This window comes from Monopterus albus, unplaced genomic scaffold (assembly GCF_001952655.1).
Source record: "Monopterus albus unplaced genomic scaffold, M_albus_1.0 scaffold189.1, whole genome shotgun sequence".
Classification (NCBI taxonomy): domain Eukaryota; kingdom Metazoa; phylum Chordata; class Actinopteri; order Synbranchiformes; family Synbranchidae; genus Monopterus; species Monopterus albus.
The window spans coordinates 844,919-865,258 of NW_018128069.1; the positions used below are offsets into that span (position 1 = coordinate 844,919).

General features: G+C 39.1%; 1 protein-coding gene and 1 long non-coding RNA gene across 2 annotated transcripts in view; both read right to left on the minus strand.

The window, feature by feature from the left end:
* LOC109970095 (uncharacterized) overlaps nt 1-1,093 on the minus strand; it is a 2,493-nt gene extending 1,400 nt beyond the window's left edge. The window contains exon 1 of the long non-coding RNA XR_002276360.1: nt 1,010-1,093. This is a non-coding gene — a long non-coding RNA (uncharacterized LOC109970095). The remainder of the gene's footprint in view (nt 1-1,009) is intronic.
* Nucleotides 1,094-2,532: 1,439 nt separating this feature from the next.
* dek (DEK proto-oncogene) lies at nt 2,533-11,138 on the minus strand. Its single transcript, XM_020617457.1, has 12 exons — nt 11,064-11,138; nt 9,372-9,545; nt 8,914-9,012; nt 8,666-8,775; nt 8,241-8,335; nt 7,552-7,681; nt 6,979-7,305; nt 5,844-6,011; nt 5,256-5,343; nt 4,634-4,776; nt 4,327-4,395; nt 2,533-3,027 (listed from the first exon to the last, which is right to left on the minus strand). Exons 2-12 carry the CDS (start codon nt 9,490-9,492, stop codon nt 3,016-3,018), a joined length of 1,362 nt encoding a protein of 453 aa, XP_020473113.1. The 5' UTR covers nt 9,493-9,545; nt 11,064-11,138; the 3' UTR covers nt 2,533-3,015.
* Between the last annotated feature and the right edge of the window lie 9,202 nt (nt 11,139-20,340).

Consider the following 20,340-nt stretch of genomic DNA (forward strand, 5'->3'; position numbering starts at 1 on the left):
CGAGCCAAAAGAGCCGAATCTGTGAAAAGAGCCGGACTTCCCATCACTAGTATCTGGTACTACATAAAAATACTGTAATGACCCCCGGCGTGGAGGAGAGAAACTAACTATACTGAAACAGTTAAACTAGCTACACCAGGTCCCACACATACACCGGATACTCTGGATAGCGCTTGGGCGTGTCCTTCACAATGACCACAACGCAACACTGACTTCTCGGGAATTTTAGTCAGCCATTTTCCCCAGGGTCAGGGTCACACATACAATTCAAACTTACGGTTCAAAACACAGCACAGCAACCAACTAGCAAACATCGTCAGACAACACACCAGTACAAGTCGGCAGCATCAACACACAACAACAATGTAACACATCAGAACACTTTAACAATAATTTTATAACTGCTCTCTGAACTAATTACTGAACTCCCATGATGCCCCTTTGCATCATACCGCTGCCCCCCCAATGGCTAGCGTAGATCTTCACAATTCTAAAGCAATCAAATCAATTTTAGTGCTAATCTTTTGCATATCTAAGACTCTACTCACCACCAAAACCCCGCCCTCCTATTTATTATATGGAAAATAATTCATTTTTGGTGCTTTTTATAATAAATATTTCATAATTCACACCATAAACTAGCATTTATATGGGTTAAAATCCTGAGAATGACTGAATGTTTGGTCGTTTTGAGCAAGTCAGAAGTTGTTTAAGTGATTTATGAAAAAAATAAAAAATATTGATGTATGATGATTTAATAAGTTTTTTGTGCGTTTACATTTTTGGCACGAATCTGAAAAGAGGGTAGTACATTTAAGTAGGACACAAGAGTTAGGTTTGTGCTGTAAAGTTACTTAGCTACTAAAGAGCCAGCGACATCCGGTCACCAACCAGCCTCCCTGACCCCGACCAAAAAATCCTGAACTCAAAAATGACGAAAAGGTCTCAGCACTACAGAGATCAGATCTGTATTCTGAAGCAACAACTGTTTTTACAAAAAACAACTTACCTCTAAATGCACATTTTAGCGTTTCCTCTTCTGGGAGTTTACTGTGTCTGCGCCACTACTTTCTTCTGGACGCGGGGCATTGTGCGTCTCTGCTCTGGCTGGAACTGGAACTGGGAGGCTACTGAGATTTTTGGGACGGGGGAGGGGCTCACGGAGGCACCCGCTGCACGTGCTTTCACGTCATTCTCCAAAACAAAAAGTCGCTAGATTTGTCGCTAGTCGCTTTTGACAAAAAAAGTCGCTAAGAGGATTTGGAAAGTCGCCAGATTTAGCGAGAAAGTCGCCAAGTTGGCAACACTGCCACAGTTCATGGGTGGATGAAGCAAAATGAAAGCCCAGCTCCAAATGCAAATGGGAGGCAATATACTTTTTCAAACCTGGGGCTACTGCACAAAAGTAGAATTATTGCTGCATGAATGCTAGTTCACTATCTAGGTTTTGTGAAACAGCCTTGTGGGGTGACTGATCAGGAGTAAGTAGACAGGTTTTTGGGATGGGGGAGGGGCGCACGGAGGCACCCGCTGCACGTGCTTTCACGTCATTCTCCAAAACACCAGAAACGTCTCCAGTAACACCAGAAAAAGTCGCTAGATTTGTCACTAGTCGCTTTTGACAAAAAAAGTCGCCAGATTTAGCGAGAAAGTCGCCAAGTTGGCAACACTGCCACAGTTCATGGGTGGATGAAGCAAAATGAAAGCCCAGCTCCAAATGCAAATGGGAGGCAATATACTTTTTCAAACCTGGGGCTACTGCACAAAAGTAGAATTATTGCAGCATGAATGCTAGTTCACTATCTAGGTTTTGTGAAACAGCCTTGTGGGGTGACTGATCAGGAGTAAGTAGACAGGTTCAAAGCTATACCAGAAATTTATATCAACTAAATCATAAAGTCAGGTTTCAACTGAAGGCTTTAAAAACTGAGAAGGACCACAAAAGGAGCAAGTAAAACTGAACTAGGTGTTTAGGTAAAAACTCAAAGCAGAACTTTTTTAAAAAGTGAAAATATACAGGTTCAGATTATTGATATTTTCAGGGAATATATAAAAAAGATTTTCTCTGACTCAGGAAAAACACTTTGCAAGCACTACTTACACACAGATCACAGTGGCATCATCGAGTTTCACAAAAGACTGTCACTGAAAAGATGCAAATAAGTTTTAACACAGGTCAGAGACACTCAATGTTGTTTTAAATAGGCAAAATGTGTCAAAATAAGCGAAAAAAGATCTTATAAGGCAAATCTGGTGAAACAGACCCCCAATTCAAACCACATGAAGACAATTCTGTTCAAAAAGGTAGTTTTAATCAGTAATGAAGTAACTCAGCACAACTCATTTGAGTTTTATAAACTGTAAATTACAAAACCATGACAGAAACAAAAAATAAATAAAAATAAAACAAACCCTGTAAGCAGAATTGACAAAATGAGTTAATGTGTACTAATCAAAAACAGTTTCACCTAATTAGAACTATATAAAAGTTTAAATCCTAAAATAAAAAGGGATGTCCTGTGAGTCAAAAGCAAAGATCAGATTTGTTAAACTGGGCTTTAAATAAAGGAAAATGCTATTTATTCTTCCAACATTTCCACCATTGCTCTTCATTCTGACCTGCAAAAGGTTTTCTTTACTTAAAGATGCATTTTTCTTTGAATTTTACTAATTAACCTCAACAGCATAAAATCTAATAATCCAAGTTGTGTGTCAGGGTAGAGAATCTGTTTTCATTAGCAAGGACCCAGGAAATGTACACGTCAGGGTTAGTTTTTGAGAATCACCTCGACTTTAAGAAATGTCCTGTTGTCCAGTTAGTCTGACGCATGTAAAAAGCTGACACTGTTGAGTTAATCTGAAAATCTACATGAGTCACATGTTAAAAAACAATCATATAAAAAACAGCTCGGTGTGAAGCTATGATATGAATGAAACTCATGAAAAAGGAGCTTTTCAGGCATTTCTGCCGAAGTTCTTCCCTCATGAAGTTTTGCAGTGGCTCCACATTATTCTTCATGTGATGAGCTGGGAGGAAACATTTAAAGCATGAAGAGAAAACAAAGAGAAACATCTTGCAGCTTGTGCAGGCTGCTAATAATGCTAAATGCATTTGGGTTGCATTCATGTAAACAAGAAGAACATGCAAACAGCAAAGCATCTGGACTATATCAAACTTAACTAAGTTATACAAGTGTGTGCAGGAACACTGATGACACATGCAAGTTCATGGGGACTGTGCAGAGTCCGCAGCTAAGAGTCAGTGTGCTGAGGATTGCTCAGGGATACTCATTTACATTACATTACATTAGTATGGTATGTTTCATGAAAATATAAAGATTTACATGCTTTTGTTAACACTGTAAAGACCTATTGTGCACTTTATAAACATTCTATTCTTGAACTGATCATGTATGTTTTGTTTAATAATGTACCACATAGAAACATCACAAAACAACTTTTTAAATGAGTGCATTGTTTTTATACATCTGATTAATCGTAGAAATAATCAATTATTTATTAAAACTGTCCTTAGTTGCAGCCCTACTGTAAACAGTACCTCCTGCCATAGCGGTACTTTCTGGATTAAGACTTCGTCCTCATGTTGATCCCATAATTCTTTGTGTTTTAACTGCTCTGTGAAATCACTGCAGACAGTTTGACTTTTTGTGACTATTTCATACCCAGTACTGAAACTTTCCACACAGTGTCCAGCCAGGGACAAATATTAGTTTGTCTATTAATCTATTCTTTTTTTTTTTTAAATAAGCCATCATTTTAATTTTTAAATTTCATCAATAAATTGAAGGCAGTGAAAATTAGGGATGTACTAATACTCACATTGAAGAAAGCAAAACCTGAATTTTATTATTATTTGCCTGGTAAATTACTTGATTATTACACCTACTACTGCTAATCTGAGCCGATCTTTAGATGATTAATCAGTTCAACACTTGATAAAATCTAACAACACAAATTATCAAAACTAACTTTAGAACAAGATCTTACTAAGCATCAAACACGATGTGGGGAATAAACAGACATCTGAGATTTGGATTTGTACTTTCATGCAAAATCAAACTAAAATAAATATAAGATACTAAATTTGTTTGAATAAATATTTTAATCCTCCTGAATGTTTTTGTTCAAATCAATAAGCAAACATCATCAGTAAATACCTAAAATGGATATAATGACATAAAACCACAAACCAAAAAGCAGCAGGATAGCGAGTAACCCATGGAGAGAGCAGTGTTGTTTTAGATCTGTAATCATGAGGACTGCAAAAGCAAAAAGTGTGTGTCATTGTGTTTGTGTGCTACTTACAGATTTGACGGTCTGTTTGATGTAGTCCTTCTTGCTGGCCAGGTCGTGGTCTGGGAAGGTGTCAAACACCTAAAGGAAGTAAGAGATGTTTTCCATGACACAAGAAAATATTCATTCACTTCAAAAATATACACAACAGCCAGACACTACTTCGAAATGGCAAACTATCGCCCAGCTCACTCACAGCATGATGCACAGGGTAAAAACCCTGTTCCATTAGAGTGGAGGCATTAACATCTACACTGTTTAACACAGCAGTCAGAGAGAAGACCTCCTGCCTGAGCCCTGTGTGTGTGAAGCTTCGTACCCTCTGGCAGATCTGTTTCATGGTCATCTCCTCCAGGTTGGCCTCCTTCAGCAGGCTCTGCACTGTCTCCTTCAGCTGTTCATCAGTCGGCGCCTTTTTAATCATATTGATGAGTGGCTCGTCGTCATCTGAACTGTCCTCTGCTGCAGGGGGAGAAACAGGGAAGGAGGGAACAATGAGAGCATGCTCCACTGTCCTCCTGACTCACACAGGCAGACTCATCAACACAGCAGCTACTGCAGTTTCCACTTAACCCGGTGTTCTTGCCTTCTACAGTACTGACTCATACTGCAGGCTATCTATATATGAATAAAATAGGAAAATGACTACTGCTGTGAGATATAAAAAACAAAACTTGAATCGAAAAAGGAGATTGTACAGTTATTCAATCTAATGCAGTTACTCTTAAAACACAACAATCATCATTAATAAAACAAAAAGCTACAAACTGAATTGACATGCCTCCATCCACTTGTTGAACCATTACATCACAATACTGTTACACAGTCAACATTTAAAAGCTTTGGATGAAAACTTTATTATGAATAATCTACACAGTTGTCTGCTAGAAGACATTATGTCGGCTCTATAATCATCACCACCCTGATTAAGGTGCCCTCACCTGCGTTTGTGTTTTTGCTGTTGCTGCTACTGTCAGCCTTTTTTGTTTTGGCAGCCGGTTTGGCGGGAGCTGCTCTCTTCTTTTTAGGCTAGAAAAAAACAGACAAACATTAGGTGACCAGCATCACATCTGAGAGAGAATCAAATGAGGTGAAACAAACTCTGCATGATTATGTGGAAGTAAAAATATCTCCTGTGGAAAAACTCAGCTGCTCAGTCAGATATCAGGACGGGTAAGGACAACCTCATCACGTTACAAGAAACCTTCTTATTCCAATATCAAAGGCCTTAGTCATTAAGTGGTTAATCGGCTAAAAAAAATGACAACACAAATTGTACATTTTACATAATAATAGCATTATTATTGACATGGAACAAAACTGCTACAAAAGCCAAGTAAATTAAATACTTGAGCAGTAAATTAGACAAAATTCAAATAATTTTACCAACATAAGACTTTTAGCCACTATTCATCAAATAAACATGGAAGATCGTTTACTTCTGGGCTTCACTGGAGGACACAGATGAGATGGGATGAAACGCGTTGGACAGATCTAACATTTAAAGTAACATCACATTCGAGCTTTACCTTCTCATTAGTCTCACTGTTGACCTCAGACTCGGACTCGTCTGAAACGTCTTCCTTCCTCACTCTCTTCTTTGGAGGCCCTGTCTTCTTTGCTGGTGTCCTCTGTCTTTTTACTGGTGCTGATTTCTTGGATGCAGATTTCCCTCTGGCCAACTTTGATCTGGAAGACTGACAAGATGTTTGTAGATTAAAAACTGAAATGGCAACTGAAAGAAAATGATCCCTCTTGTTTCAAGACTACAAATCGATCCATCGCTCTTTGTTTGGTATTATTGTTATGAATCTAGTTTGAGTTTTATTTTTATGAAATAAGAGTTTGAAATTGCAAAAGTTTGTGCTGTACCTCTTATATCGGAGGTGCAACTAACAACCGTTTTCATCATCACTTAATCTGCTGCTCATTTTCTTGAATAATCGTTTGATCTGGAAAATGTCCAACAATAATTAATGTTTACCACAGTTGGCCAGAGCCCAAGCTCTGTCCACACAACCATCCAAAACACTGAGACATTCACTTTGCTATCACATAAGCAAACTAAACAAAGAAAATAGGAAATGTTCAGTGTTCCTCCATTAAAAATAACTTACATTATTCACTTAATCATTGTTAGGCTCTTCACTCAAAAATGTAATATATTACTCATTAGGGGTGGCAATCCTGATAAAATCAGCAGGAGGAAGCTCGAATATAGTGTTACCCGCCCAGATCTGCAGCCCCAAACTGTAGTTGGGAACCTCTGGTTCATGGCTAAGCTTTATCCCTGGCTCGTAGCCGGTAACAAGCCTTAGAAGTCGGGCTTTTCCAGCAGAAAGAAGTGAAGAGGGTGGCCAGCTAACTCTGTTCAAAACACAGGCTTTATCTCACCTTGGTGCCACAAACACTGCATGTGGCCTTTGGAGCCCAGTTATGTCTATACACTCAGAGCTGACTACTGTCTGGCTGCCATGTAAACGGAGTCTGTTCCGTGCAATTCAAGAAATGTAGCAAAAAAAATGCTTCTGAAAGGATTCACCAACCAAACCTTTAATATTCCTTTGATCAGTCAATCAACTTATCTACTAACTGTTAGCTCCTATTTGTGGATTTACTGGAAATGTTGGTTTCCAGTTTTGTGATCAGCATAGACATCCTCACCTCATCATCTTCCTCTTCCTCCTCCTCTTCTTTGTTTTCAGACTGGTCTGATTTGTCAGACTGGTCCTCCTCTTTCTCTGACTGTTTCTCTTCTGCATCTGATCCCTCGGCCTCAGCTGAAGCCCCCGCCTTCTCGTCTTCCTCATCGTCATCGTCGTCGCTGCTGGAGTCCATGACAATGGCTTTGGACTTGCTTCCCGTTTTGGATTTTTTGGGACTAGATGACGAGCTCTGGGGTTTGGATTTGCTCTTCTTCTTGGTCTTTGCATTTGAGTCGTCACCGGTCAGTTTCTTCTTTGACTTCCTCTTTTTCTTTATAGGCACACGCTACCAAAGGACAAACAGTGAAAGTGATGAGAGAAACTTCAAAGTGTGAAACTTAAACACAAAATTCACCTTACTTAAAACTTTAACATTGAAGTTTAAATGTATTTAAGCCTGTAAATAATTACACCAACAAAAAACCATGACACAGAGCCTCAAACAAATAGTTATAAATTAGGGACCAAACTACAGACCACTGCCTACTGAAAATACAATTGTGTGACAATAAATGATTAGATCGAGCGTCACCTTCCCGCTGTTCTTTGGTGCGACAAGGAAAGTCAGGATCCTGTCAACCAGATCTGTGTGGGTTCCTTTCTTCTCCAGGTCCAAAACACCACAGACAGCTTTTAGCTTAGTGTTGGTAAAATGTGAATTCCTGCAGTAAAAAGAACAGGAAAAAAAAGAAACAGTGCCCGTTGTTCACTCTAAAAAAAGAGAGCAGGTTCATCATTCAACCAGTCCTTCTTCTTTGCCGTTTGGCTGAAAAGCTGAAAACTACGGGGATTAAACACAAGGAAAATTTAACAGTGACAACATCAACTGATATTTACACAGAACGAGCCATAATGTACAAGGAAGTTTAAATCTAATATGGAGAAAGGAGACTACTACTACTTCTTTGTTTCTTCGGTTCATCGGGAAAATAACTAAACTTAAATAAAAAAATTAATAAATCTGAGGATTTGGAGCATGATAAACAACAAAGGCCCAACATGTCTAATGAACAGCTGCTTACAGCCCTAAACATCTTTTCACATGCTTATAATTTAGAATAGTTTTATCTTAGCAGTCACAAAATACTGAAGTAGTTGTGGCTCCTCTATATGTGCACACAACTACATACTGTATATGAAGAGATGTTCCTGTAAAGAACATGAGTTGCAGAACTCAAACTTATGTAAAACTTTGATTCCAACACAACTGAAAAGGCTTACTTGAGAAGTTTTTCTCGTTTTTTGGTATACTGTTCACTGTCAGCGTCAAAGGGAAAGCCGTTAAACAGACGCAGGTTCTTCTTCATTGTGGCCATCTGTTAAAAGAGCAAAAGGATCAGTTAGTGTACTAAAAGTTATCTCTTCCTAATTCCATCCATCCATTATCTATACCACTTATCCTAACAAGGGTTGCTGGAGCCAATCCCAGCTGACTCTGGGCAAGAGGTGGGGTCCACCCTGGACAGGTCACCAGTCTGTCATAGGGCTGACATGTAGGCAAACAACCACATACACTCATACTCCCTCCTATGGGCAATTTAGAGTCACCAATCAACCTACGAAGCATGTCTTTAGACTGTGGGAGGAAGCCAGAGTAACCGGGGAGAACCCACGCAGGCACAGGGACAACGTGCAGGTATTTGTACCTTTCCAGGTCTGTCGAACAAGATGGTGTGCAGAGGTTTCAGATCAGCTGGCTTCATCTTCGTGATCTGGAAGCTGGTGCGTGGAATGTCTCCCAATTTATCTCCACTGCCTGAAATGATGGGAGATGAAAAAGCCAACAGTTTTCATGCCTGCATGGGTCATCTTTAAATGACAAATAATCACATCCAGGAATCTCATGCTCATAGTTATATATCATAGTTATTTCATATATATCATAGTTATTTGCCATCTCCAATCTTGAGCTTCTCCTTTTGCTTGGGTGCCTGGAAATCGAGCCTCTCGACTGTCTTCTTCGCCCGTTTGCCCTCAATGATTTCACCTCCAGCTGCAGCGACACAGTGAGAATGAGAAGAAATCAACATTACTGTTTCATACAGGCAACAAGCGAAAAACAGGTAAAAAATTTTCCACATGTCCTTCCAGAGTAAAGACTACAGCAACCACTTTTAATGAACTGAAGTCAACAACTAACAGTAAACCATAATGAATCACAGGTTAGGACCTATGCCTTTGTAAAGTGTAACAACCAGGATGTAGCCTGTGACAGTGCCCTGTATGAAAGGTACAAACATGGTTTGAAAGCATTTTACTGCATTATCAATGTCAATGTTGTTGACTTCAGTTCATTAAAAGTGGTTGCTGTAGTCTTTACTCTGGAAGGACATGTGGAAAAAGAGGGCGTACCTGGTATTTTGGGGTGGCTTTTGTTTGGACTAGACTCTTCCTGTGACAACTCCCGCTGGTCCTCCACTTCCTCCTCTGAGACCGCAGAGCTGTCCATCGCTTCCTCCGCCACGTCACTCATATCTGCCTCAGTCTGCACAAGTATCAGTCTATCCTGTGTTGGTCTGGTGATGACTGTGTTTTACAGAGACAAGCATGCACACAATCCAAATCAAATGCTACTGCAACTGTGTTAACAGATATGATACATATGGACAGATGTGAACTCAAACATGCACATGTATAACAAAGTACATAACTTCTCTTTTGTATTTTTCCCCATTGAGGGCAAAGTTTAAACTCTCTTTCCATTTAATGATTGAGGTTGGTTTATCCCCACTCACTACTTTGTGTCACTAATAGAGAAGGGTGGGTGATACCGAAGCTCCGGAGATTATTTCACTGCAGTGAAGCACAATGTTTTGGTAATAACAGTATAAATAAATAATAACGTAATAAAGTTGATAGCATTATTTAAAGAACATTTTTTATAATTACATCACATTATGATTAATATAGTAAGTTAATATTTAACTAGGCTTATTGGATAACTTTTTTTTACTGCAATATCTACTTTCAAGTACTCCAGAACAAAAGCATGATAGATTTAATACCACACGGGCTTCTTAGAGTTTTATTCTCACACATGAATCTTAATCAGTGAGGTCTTTTAGGACTGCTAAGTTACAAGTATCACAAACCAGATGTCACTGTACTTGTTTTGCTTAAAGACCCACAAAACTGCATTTACTTTCAGGCAAAAACAGAAGAAAAGTCCCAACGCTTTAAAAGGCTTCACTAGTGTAGATGGTTGGACTGTTTAAGTACACACACACCGCATAACACTAAGCAAACAAGCAAAACAAATTTAAGTAAACGGGGTTTGGTATATTAGAAATATGTCGAACTGTAGTTTGGCTTTTAATAATCGTTCAATGTTAGGACAGACATTTGTTAATATCTGTTTTTACCAGACAGATGTTTCTATCCATAAAACGCATACAATTTTCAATAGTGTCTGGTAGCTCGGACAGATGGGCACTTTACCGTAATTTCACGTTAAATACGCACATCTCCTGCGTTTAATCCAACTTCTATCTGGGGAAGAAATAAGACTCACTAACCTTTCTAACACTTCTCGGGAAACATTCGTCTGTTTATGTCCTCCATACTGTTCAGAGTTATGTAGTTTTGTGTCTTAATACCTCCACAATAAACATCCGTGATGATTGGCGCGCTGCAGCTCTGCGCTATGCAATTCAAAGACATTAGCTATCTTAAGTTAGCCCGCTATGACGCTAAGGGGTAACTAGTTCACTTTCACGTCTGCGCCACCTCATTTGTTGGTTTGTTAGGCGTTGTTTATTATCTATATGCTGGTGAGTCTACAGGGCAAACCGAGCGTTAATGTTTGTTAGTAGGCTATAAGCTCTCCATGCAGCTAGCCACTGCTTGCTAACACTGATGTTAGCTACTTTAATGTTACTGACCACCACTCACAGCTGTGTAGTAATTAGAAATTGCGATGTGGATAACTTATAACCTGATGCAACAAACTCCGCATAAATGTCACAAAACAGCCAGAGTCTCACTACTTGACATAACAGAATATTAAAACTCCACCTTGTTGTGAACCAGAAAACTGCGTTTCACCTGTCAGTTTCTTGTTTTTGATTTCATGATGGCGGTTTCTCGGAGGGGCGGGTATTACTCCGGCGGCCACTTCACTGATTGGACCGAGGACTGATGACGTGTATTTCTTCGAGTTAGATATAGTGGCTCGAGCCCACTACCGCCCTCTTGTGTTGCTACCGCCACCTTTGCAGTCTCATAAAATGAGAGCGAACGCTACACAATAATAATAATAATAATTATTATTATTATTAGAGGACTCTGTGCACTTTGCAGTGATTGTTACTTGCTGATATTTACTGATGTGAAATCATTATCGCTTCTATTATGGTGACAGAGCCAAGACGAGTGGGCAATTGGGTAGACCTGGGTAGACTGATGATGATAATATTAATAATAATAGTAAAGTAAGTTACAAGTTACACAAAAATCTGTTTAACACACAAAACATTTTAGGCATTTGTGCTATATTTTACAATTAGTGAGTAAAACATTATTTATCTTTCTAACTTTATTATTGACTGCAATGTTAATTTGTATTTAGGCTTTTTTTCATTGTATCATTTTATAAACACAGGAGATACATTTATCTTTTTGCCCTCTGTGGAGCCTCATTATTGCTTTGTCAGTGTGCTGGCAGCATTTCTGTGTATGGGGCATGTTTTTGGCCACACTAACGCAAACCTTTTCAGCTGTAAGTCTAGCTTAATGCACTGTAGGGCATCAGAATGCACCAATACCACACTCAAAAGCGACATAATTTTATTTGTATGTTGGCATTTCTGAGTGCAACATGAACATCCTAACTCTGGAATAATCAGAAAACTTTTGCTTGTTACTGGTCAGATGCCAACAAATTGAAAAGTGATTACAGGTAGAGGACAGACACAGCATTACAAGAGCATGGTTATTATCAGTGTTCATACTGACATTTGGAACTTTTTGTAGCTCATAATAACACCCACCTCAGTGACCTCTTTTCAGTTCTATCTGTGTCCATGTACCTATTATTGTCCCAGTTCAGCAGCTGAAGGATCCTACATCTGACACCCAGTATGTGGATGAATAAAGAGTCAGGACAGCAGTGATGTGCAGCATCAGCACGTATATCCAGCTGCCAGGTTGATGTCTGCATGCTGCTGTAATTACTACTGGAGATGTAAATCATAGCTGGAGGTCAGTAGGCTGGGAGGAAAGGTCAGGAACCAGAAGAAGATCCAAACATCCTCACATGTCTCATTGCAGGAATCGTGGCAGGAATAAAAGGTTTCTTTTCATGTATTAGGTTTTCATTTCCAATATTATACAATTACAACCCAATCTTAATTACACTGAATTATTCTTATTTGTATCAATCCTGCCCAACAATCATGGAGCATTACAGTTGACCAGGCCAGTGTTTATTGAAGATTTTATGTCCTACATTGCTGCTGATCATTTTCCAAGTGACTGCAGGATAAATACTTATATAAGTGTTTATTTGTCATATGCACAGTTAGGACATGTGTTTCTCTGTACAATGAAATTCTTACTTTGCCCTATATACAGTATAACTTATATTACTACTTATAAATATTATAAAATTATCACTTATATAAGCTAAGTACTTCTTCATGTACTGACAACAACTTACAGTATAAAAAACCCAACATTAAATTAACATTTTACAGGACACTTTCTAATAAATAACAATAGAAAGAAAGATACTCTTAGATGATAGATTTATAATTCCACTTAGATTTTACATTTTTAGATCTCCAGTTGTTTCTGATTTTTGTGAGAACATCAAAACAATAATTATTGGAATATCATAATTAATATTTATTTTTGTTGACAAGCTTATTAGAATATACACTAGTCTATAGTGTATAAAACCTGCCTGCTGTGGCTGTATGCTGGTGTTATGCAGGACACATGGTGGTGCTGTGGGAGTAGCAGTATGTGCGAGAAAAGTGGAGCAGCTCCTTGATTTCCACGTAGCTTGATTAAGAAAATAGAAAACCTGAGTGTTGCCTGGCAGCAGCATCCCAAACTGAATGGAGCCCTCCATCCAGTCATGTATGGAGCGTGATTAGTGCCACACACATGGCCATATCTCTATATTTTTCTTACTGTCAACAAGTTCCATGAAACGGTGGCTGTGTCCTAGACAAATGCACTGTTCACTCCTGTTTGTTTGATTAAAAGAAAATTAAACTAAATTTTAATGTACTGCTTCTAAGGTGTTAAATATAGTAGAAAAGAAAGGAAATGATTAGGAAACAAATAAATGTGGAAATAAATAGAAGTAAATGTAAAAAATAAAGAAATAAATGTATAAATAAATAAATGTGGAAAAGATATGCAGAAGTAAAAACACAGAAATAAACAAATAAAATAAATGTAGACATAAATGCATATAAAGAAACTGAGAAAATACATAAAGGAGTAAATGGTTATTTGTTTATTTTCTTCCATGTCAATTTTGGCACCCATACGATAAATGCCAATTGTGATTATGTATAAATCTCATTACTAGAAATGTTATATATTTATTAGTTTATTTATTTCTGCATTTATTTATTTATTTGTTTATTTTATAGAAGCCTCCTTCAGCCCATACATTCTCCATGATAATGGGTCCACTGATTTCTGTGTTCACCTTTTAGTAAAAATTTGTCCCACTTTTCAGATGAAAACAGACAGTAGAGGCATCAAAAGACATTTGAGAGACAAACATTACTGAGGTAAAAGAAACCCAGATCTGGACAGTCTGTGATAACGTAAAAGGTAAATGGTCTTATACTTGTATAGCGCCTTTCTATGCTTTACAGTACACTCAAAGCGCTTTCATACTATTTGGCCATTCACACACCAGTGACATCACCAGGAGCAACTGGGGGTGTACAGTGTCTTGCTCAAGGACACTTCGACATGTTGACTGGACAAGCCGGGAATTGAACTGCTAATCATCCGGTTAGGAAACGACCTGCTCTACCTCTTGAGCCACAGCCACCCCAGAGAGGTGAAAGGAGCATATACTGTACACCCTCCTCCTTCAGTGTGACATGAATTGCCCCCCATACCTTCACCACTCTGTTTTAAAAGCACACCGCGAATCCCAGAGACCAGAGAGCTGAGGCTGCAGGAGGCTTCGTGTCGTTTTTATGAACTGATCTGGAGACTTCTCCCTGGATCTTAGCATGCACATAACCCTCTTGTCCATCTCGCTCATCATGTAATCATTTCCAGAAAAAAAATGTACACCGGATTTGACTTTCTTGTGGAGTTATCATCTGAGAAAGATGTTTCAGATTCTCATTGTTTAGACCAGGTAAGAGCTCTTCTTCTATATTCTGCAGGTCTGGGTGATAATTAGATGATATATATTGTGTTAAAAGATCTATTTCTTCTTTGTAATCTCTCAGTTAATGAGACAGATCATTAGAACCAGTAAAATTTATTAGTGTTGTGTTGACTAAAAACAAGCTCAATAGAAATTTATTTTGTTTTACTATATGTGACAAAGTCTCAGAGAAATTAAAAGTGGATCAAATAACCTAAAACATTTCACATCTTCTGGAGGACTGAGTCTGTTGGTGATGATATGGACTTTAAAGGGATTAGTTTGTCTCCTGAGTCATTAGATCACTTGAGATTCAGAATAAACTGCTCTTTATACGCTCCTCCATTTTATCACAGTCTGCACACTAAGATTTTCCTAAAAATATTTTAACACCCCAGTTTGACGTGACAGGTGGATGTGGAGTTGAACTGCACACAAAGTTTTAGTACCATGTTTGTTCTTTTCTCTTTGTCTGTCGTTGCTCATATGGGCAACGCACACCTGAAGAATAGGCTGCACACATCATGTTTTATTACTCATCGCACCACTTCTGATTTAGTTTCTTGACAGGTTTTCAGCACCTTAAAGTCAGACTGACTTGAAACACTGCATATTTTATTTGACCAAAGACTGACACAGACTTTGGTCATAATAAATAAAACCGGTGCTGTAAAGTAAAGGGAATGTGAGGGATTACATTGTACTCCCTGCCAGGTGTTTATGTCTCCGTAGTTTTCCAATAATTTGAATACACAGATTAGGATCCTTGAGTTTCACAATGTCAAATGCGTGACTGATTTGTGTAGCATTTAGAACATTGTGTTATTTTCTGAAATGGAGCTGTTCATTTTAATTTCCCCAGAGTCCATTGATTCATTCCTTGGAGCACAATTCAACATTTTAAAGGTTTTGGACATATTATACATCATTTAACACACCTCAGGGGCGTTTGTGTCCCAAGTCTAATTTTACTGAGGGTGGGTTTAAATTCAGGCTGTGCCACCTTATATGAAAGGTTTTTAAAACCTGGTTTTGACATCACCTCAGTGTCGAGAGACAATGACGGCACAGACTCAGCCACTCAGCTTCACTGTATTTGTTGTAAACATCTGCTAAGTGTTTATACATCACTTATTAATGCCAAATAGAGGGACCATAGAAGACAATAAAGAATAACTCAAGCCAATTAAAATATATATCATTTTACTGGAAAGGTTTGTTCCCTGTTTTGAGTTTAAAATCTAGTGTCACTTACGATGAGTAAAGCCAAGAATCCTGGGGAAAGTGCCATATCTTTTTGGTCGTTTAAAATTCAAGAGAAAATCCTGATCTCCAGTAGAAACTATTAGTTTTAACAATGTCACTGTGAGAATGCTGCAATGCTAATGTTAGCATTTAGCTCAACGCCCTGCTGTGCCTGAGTACAGCCTCACAGTACTGCCGGCGTGACTCTCATAAAAAGTTTTCCTTGGTTTGCTATCGGGACTGGGGTTTCACATGCTGTTCAATGTTCTGGGTGTTGGATACCTGGTGTTTGCTTTGAGCCAGAGGTCATGACCCTCTACAGGTCCCTGTTAGTCAGAAGCTAGTTTGACGTCCTTCCAGAAAGTTATCACACGCCAGTTACGTCCAATTTTAAAAACTTATAACAGCTCCTCCTGCACATGTGGAACACTCTGGCTTTAACATTTTAAAACTAGATTTCTGCTTTATTGGCATCAGGAGCATGTAGGGGAAACACAAGCAGTCCAAGCTCACCAGTCATTGTTCTCATGCACCTGAGCCGCTGTAGCTTTGACTCTTAGTTAGATTTTTCAGGGAGTGCATGTCAGCGACAGCATGGCATCACTTTGGAACCTGTGCAGTAACGGGTGTAGTGTAAATCCACCTTAATCCAAAGTGTCTCACCTGATACCATTCTCACTATGTTATGTTTATATTTTCACACATCAGGAGAAAAGCCCACAGTTTTACAGACAGAAGCATCAATGAGAAAATAAATATTTATGCAGTAATTCGTGACATGTTCGTGTCCTTGCGCAGATCTGGGCTCCTGAATGATTCAGAGCATCATCTGTAGCATCGGTGCAGTGACATCTCGCTGCAGACGGATGAAGCATTCATCCTTGTCTGGTTTCCTTTCACTGACCCAGAACTCAGCATGTGTTCCTCAGTCTCTGCTCAAATAGCCTCATGTAATATTCAGGTTAATGAGATTAGTGAGATCATGGTGGTGGACAGAGGTTCCTATCAAAAGGAAATGAATGATCACAGGAATAGTAGCATTAGAGCCATCAATTAAGTAAGCCAGCTAAAATATTTAAATATGGCAGTAGATCTGCGACAAGTAGGCCACTGCTGGAGGCGCCGTCTGTTTCTCTGTTTCTCCTTTTGTTGATCTGTCTCTTGCCTTTCTTTCTTCTTTGCGGTTTTTCTTTGAGTCTCACCTTTTCTGCTCTTCTTTATCCTCTTTGATTCATTCTTGCTGTGCAGCTCTTTCAAGCCTGGATCTGTATCAACAGCTGTACTTCAACACCACTACTGCTATTACTACAACAGCTACTATTGATACTACTAATATGCTATGTGGTATTCACATTGACACTCAGTTTAAAATCTACAAGTGCTGTAAACGAAGACACACAGAGAATACAAATGGAGAAACATTTGGGAAACTTCAAAATAAAAGCCCTTTAGCTGTGAAACAGCAAATAAACTGTGTTAAAATGAATATAAAAGCAATTATTTTATTTTTCAGGGACAGATGTAACAGATGTACTAATGCCACAATCAGACTGCACAACATTTTGTGCTTTGAGATGAGCCCATCACTGATTTACTACAAGATATTTGTCTCAGAGGCTGGTGGAGACCAAGAGCAGAGCTAAAAGGAAAGTGAATGTCTGACTTACATTCATCAGACAGACACATATGAAGGGATGTTCCTTTTGCTCTGTGTCTGTAGATGTGAAAGCAGGCAGCTGTTTTCTATGACAGGAGCTGTCTATAGGTGTGTTGCCACCAGAAAGCCCCCAGTACTTTTTTTTCCAGGAACTAAAACCCAAGAACAGTCCTGGGGTTAAAGACCCTCGAGTGCTTTGTGATGTGCAGTTTCACAGGAGGGCCGAAGCTCAGGAATGATTAAACACGGTAACCCGCTGATGTAAAAGCATGACGGTCAGCAGCGGAATTGTAAGAATGCCCCATGTAAAATGTTTGCTGTGGTTAACACATTGCAGTAGTGGAGGACAGACTGCAGGTGAAGCTGAAATTAACACTTTATTTTTATTGCAACACAAAATAATATGTAAACAAAAAAGGACAGGACATGGAAGACAAGACAACAGATACAGCACATTACAAAGAGATGTAAAGTGTTTGACATGATTGGTGTGTGTGTGTGTGTAAGTAAGTAAAGGTTTATTTATATAGCACCTTTCACAGATAAAATCACAAAGTGCTTCACAAAGTCAACAATGCAGAAAGCAAAACAAACAAAACAATATGCCAAGAACACCAACAGATAATATACAAAAACCATAATAAAAATAAATTAAAACAAACTATAAAATCAACTAAAAGCCTGACTAAACAAATGTGTCTTCAGCTGCTTCATAAAACCACCACCAGATTCGTTCGGCCATGCGTAAAGACAGCAACGCATTCCACAGTCTAGGAGCCACAGCCTGAAAAGACAGGTCCCCCCTAGTCTTCAAACGGGTTTTGGGGACCACTAAAATGGCCTGACTTGAGGAGCTGAGAGCACGCTTCGGAAAATATGGGGTCAATAGGTCAGCAATATACTGAGGAGCCTGACCATGAAGTGCCCTAAATGTTAGCACTAAAATTTTAAAATCAATTCTAAACCTGATTGGTAACCAGTGAAGTGAAAATAAGACAGGCGTAATATGAGCTCTTCTAGGGGTTCCTGTTAAAAGCCTTGCTGCAGCATTCTGCACAATCTGAAAACGATTTACAGTTGAGTTATTGCATCCGATAAGAAGGGAATTACAGTAATCAAGACATGCAAAGATAAAAGCATGGATAATCATCTCCAGGTCAACCTTTGATAACATTTGCCTTAATTTAGAAATATTCCTCAGATGATAAAAACAATTTTTTACCACCTGTCTTACATGGCAATCAAGAGACATAGTTTGATCAAACACAACACCAAGGTTTCTGAGGCTCGACTGGACAGAGGAGCCCAGTGAACCAAGGCGTTGTCTGATTGACGGGATCTTATTATCAGGCGCAATAATCAGCACTTCAGTCTTATTTGAGTTTATATGAAGATAGTTACTGTTAAACCAGTTGTTGATGGATGACAAGCACTTTAACAATGAAGCTAAAAAAATGGAACTCAGAGTCATTAAAAGAGCAATAAATTTGAACATCATCCGCATAAAGATGATAAGACACCTTCTTAAAACACCGAATTATCTGCCCAAGAGGATAGATATATAACAGAAATAAAAGTGGACCCAAGACTGACCCCTGTGGGACACCACATGACAAACCAGCCACATCTGACATAACATTATAGCAACATTAAAAGTTTGATCGCTTAGATACGAAGAGAACCACTGGAGGACAGATCCGGAGAACCCTAGTTCAGACTGAAGCCGACCTATCAAGATTCCATAATTGATTGTGTCATAAGCAGATGTTAAATCTAATAAGACCAGGACTGTATAGCGGCCGGAGTCTGCGGCCATCCTTAAGTCACTTGAGACTTTAAGTAAAGCAGTCTCAGTGGAATGTATCTTTCAAAAACCTGACTGAAATTCATTAAACAGTTTATTCTGCTCCATAAAAGTAATAAGCTGTCCTGCTACCACTTTTTTCAAGACCTTTGCCATAAAAGGGAGTTTTGATATTGGCCTATAATTCTTAGGCTCAGAGTGATCAAGACCTGTTTTTTTAAGAATTGGATTTACAATCGCATGTTTAAAATAACCAGGGACAGATCCAGTTGCAAGTGAGAGATTCATTAATTTCACAATCCAGGGACCAATCAAATCAAACAAACTTAAAATCAAAGCTGTAGGTAGTGTACAGTCTACAAAACAAAACAAACAAACAAAAAAGCAACATTTCAAAATAAATAAATAAATGAAATTTGAAAAAAGAGGGAGGGGAAAAATTGGGGTGTGAGGGAGTGGTGAGGACGATTTGAACCAGCAAATAAGTAATAACAACGAGGGGCGTGTAGGTAACATTTGTGCCCCGAATCAGAGGCACCACAACAAGCTGAGGTCACCACTGGGTAGCCATAGACCCACTCAGTGGGGAGAGGTTGGCCAGGAGGGCAGGAGCTTTATTTTATAGTTAAGTTCAGCCTTTCCTCTGTTTTATTGTTTATCATGATTTGTTACCAGGTGGTAAGAAGGTTCCGAGTTTGAGAACCGGTGTCTTTATCTATACCGATTATCCTGAATAGGGTCGCGGGGGGTCTGGAGCCAATCCCAGCTGTCACTGGTCCACCCCGGACAGGTCGCCAGTCTGCCACAGGGGCTGACAAACAACCACACACACTCCTACGGACAATTTAGAGTCACCAGTCAACCTAAGCTGCATCTCTTTGGACTGTGGGAGGAAGCCGGAATACCTGGAGAGAACCCACACAGGCACAGGGAGAACATGCAGACCCCACACAGAGAGGCCCTGGGTGCTAACCCCTGTGCTACCACACAAACACCAAAACCATATTTTCCAATCCACTAATCTTAGTCACTGGTCCCTCTGATAGAAACAAAGGTTTTATGTCCAAAGTTTGCATCTGTCAATAAAATAAATCAATTAATGCAACTTTATTAATGTTTATTGGATTTGTCAAATACAAAACTGATGAAATATTTACTGCCCTGTTACCGACTCTTGTCACCTTACAGCTCTCCACCAGTTCTTCTCCCCCCCCACCCCCACGAGCCCCCCCGCCAGCACTGTGACAGGGCTGGAGCTCTACAGCGA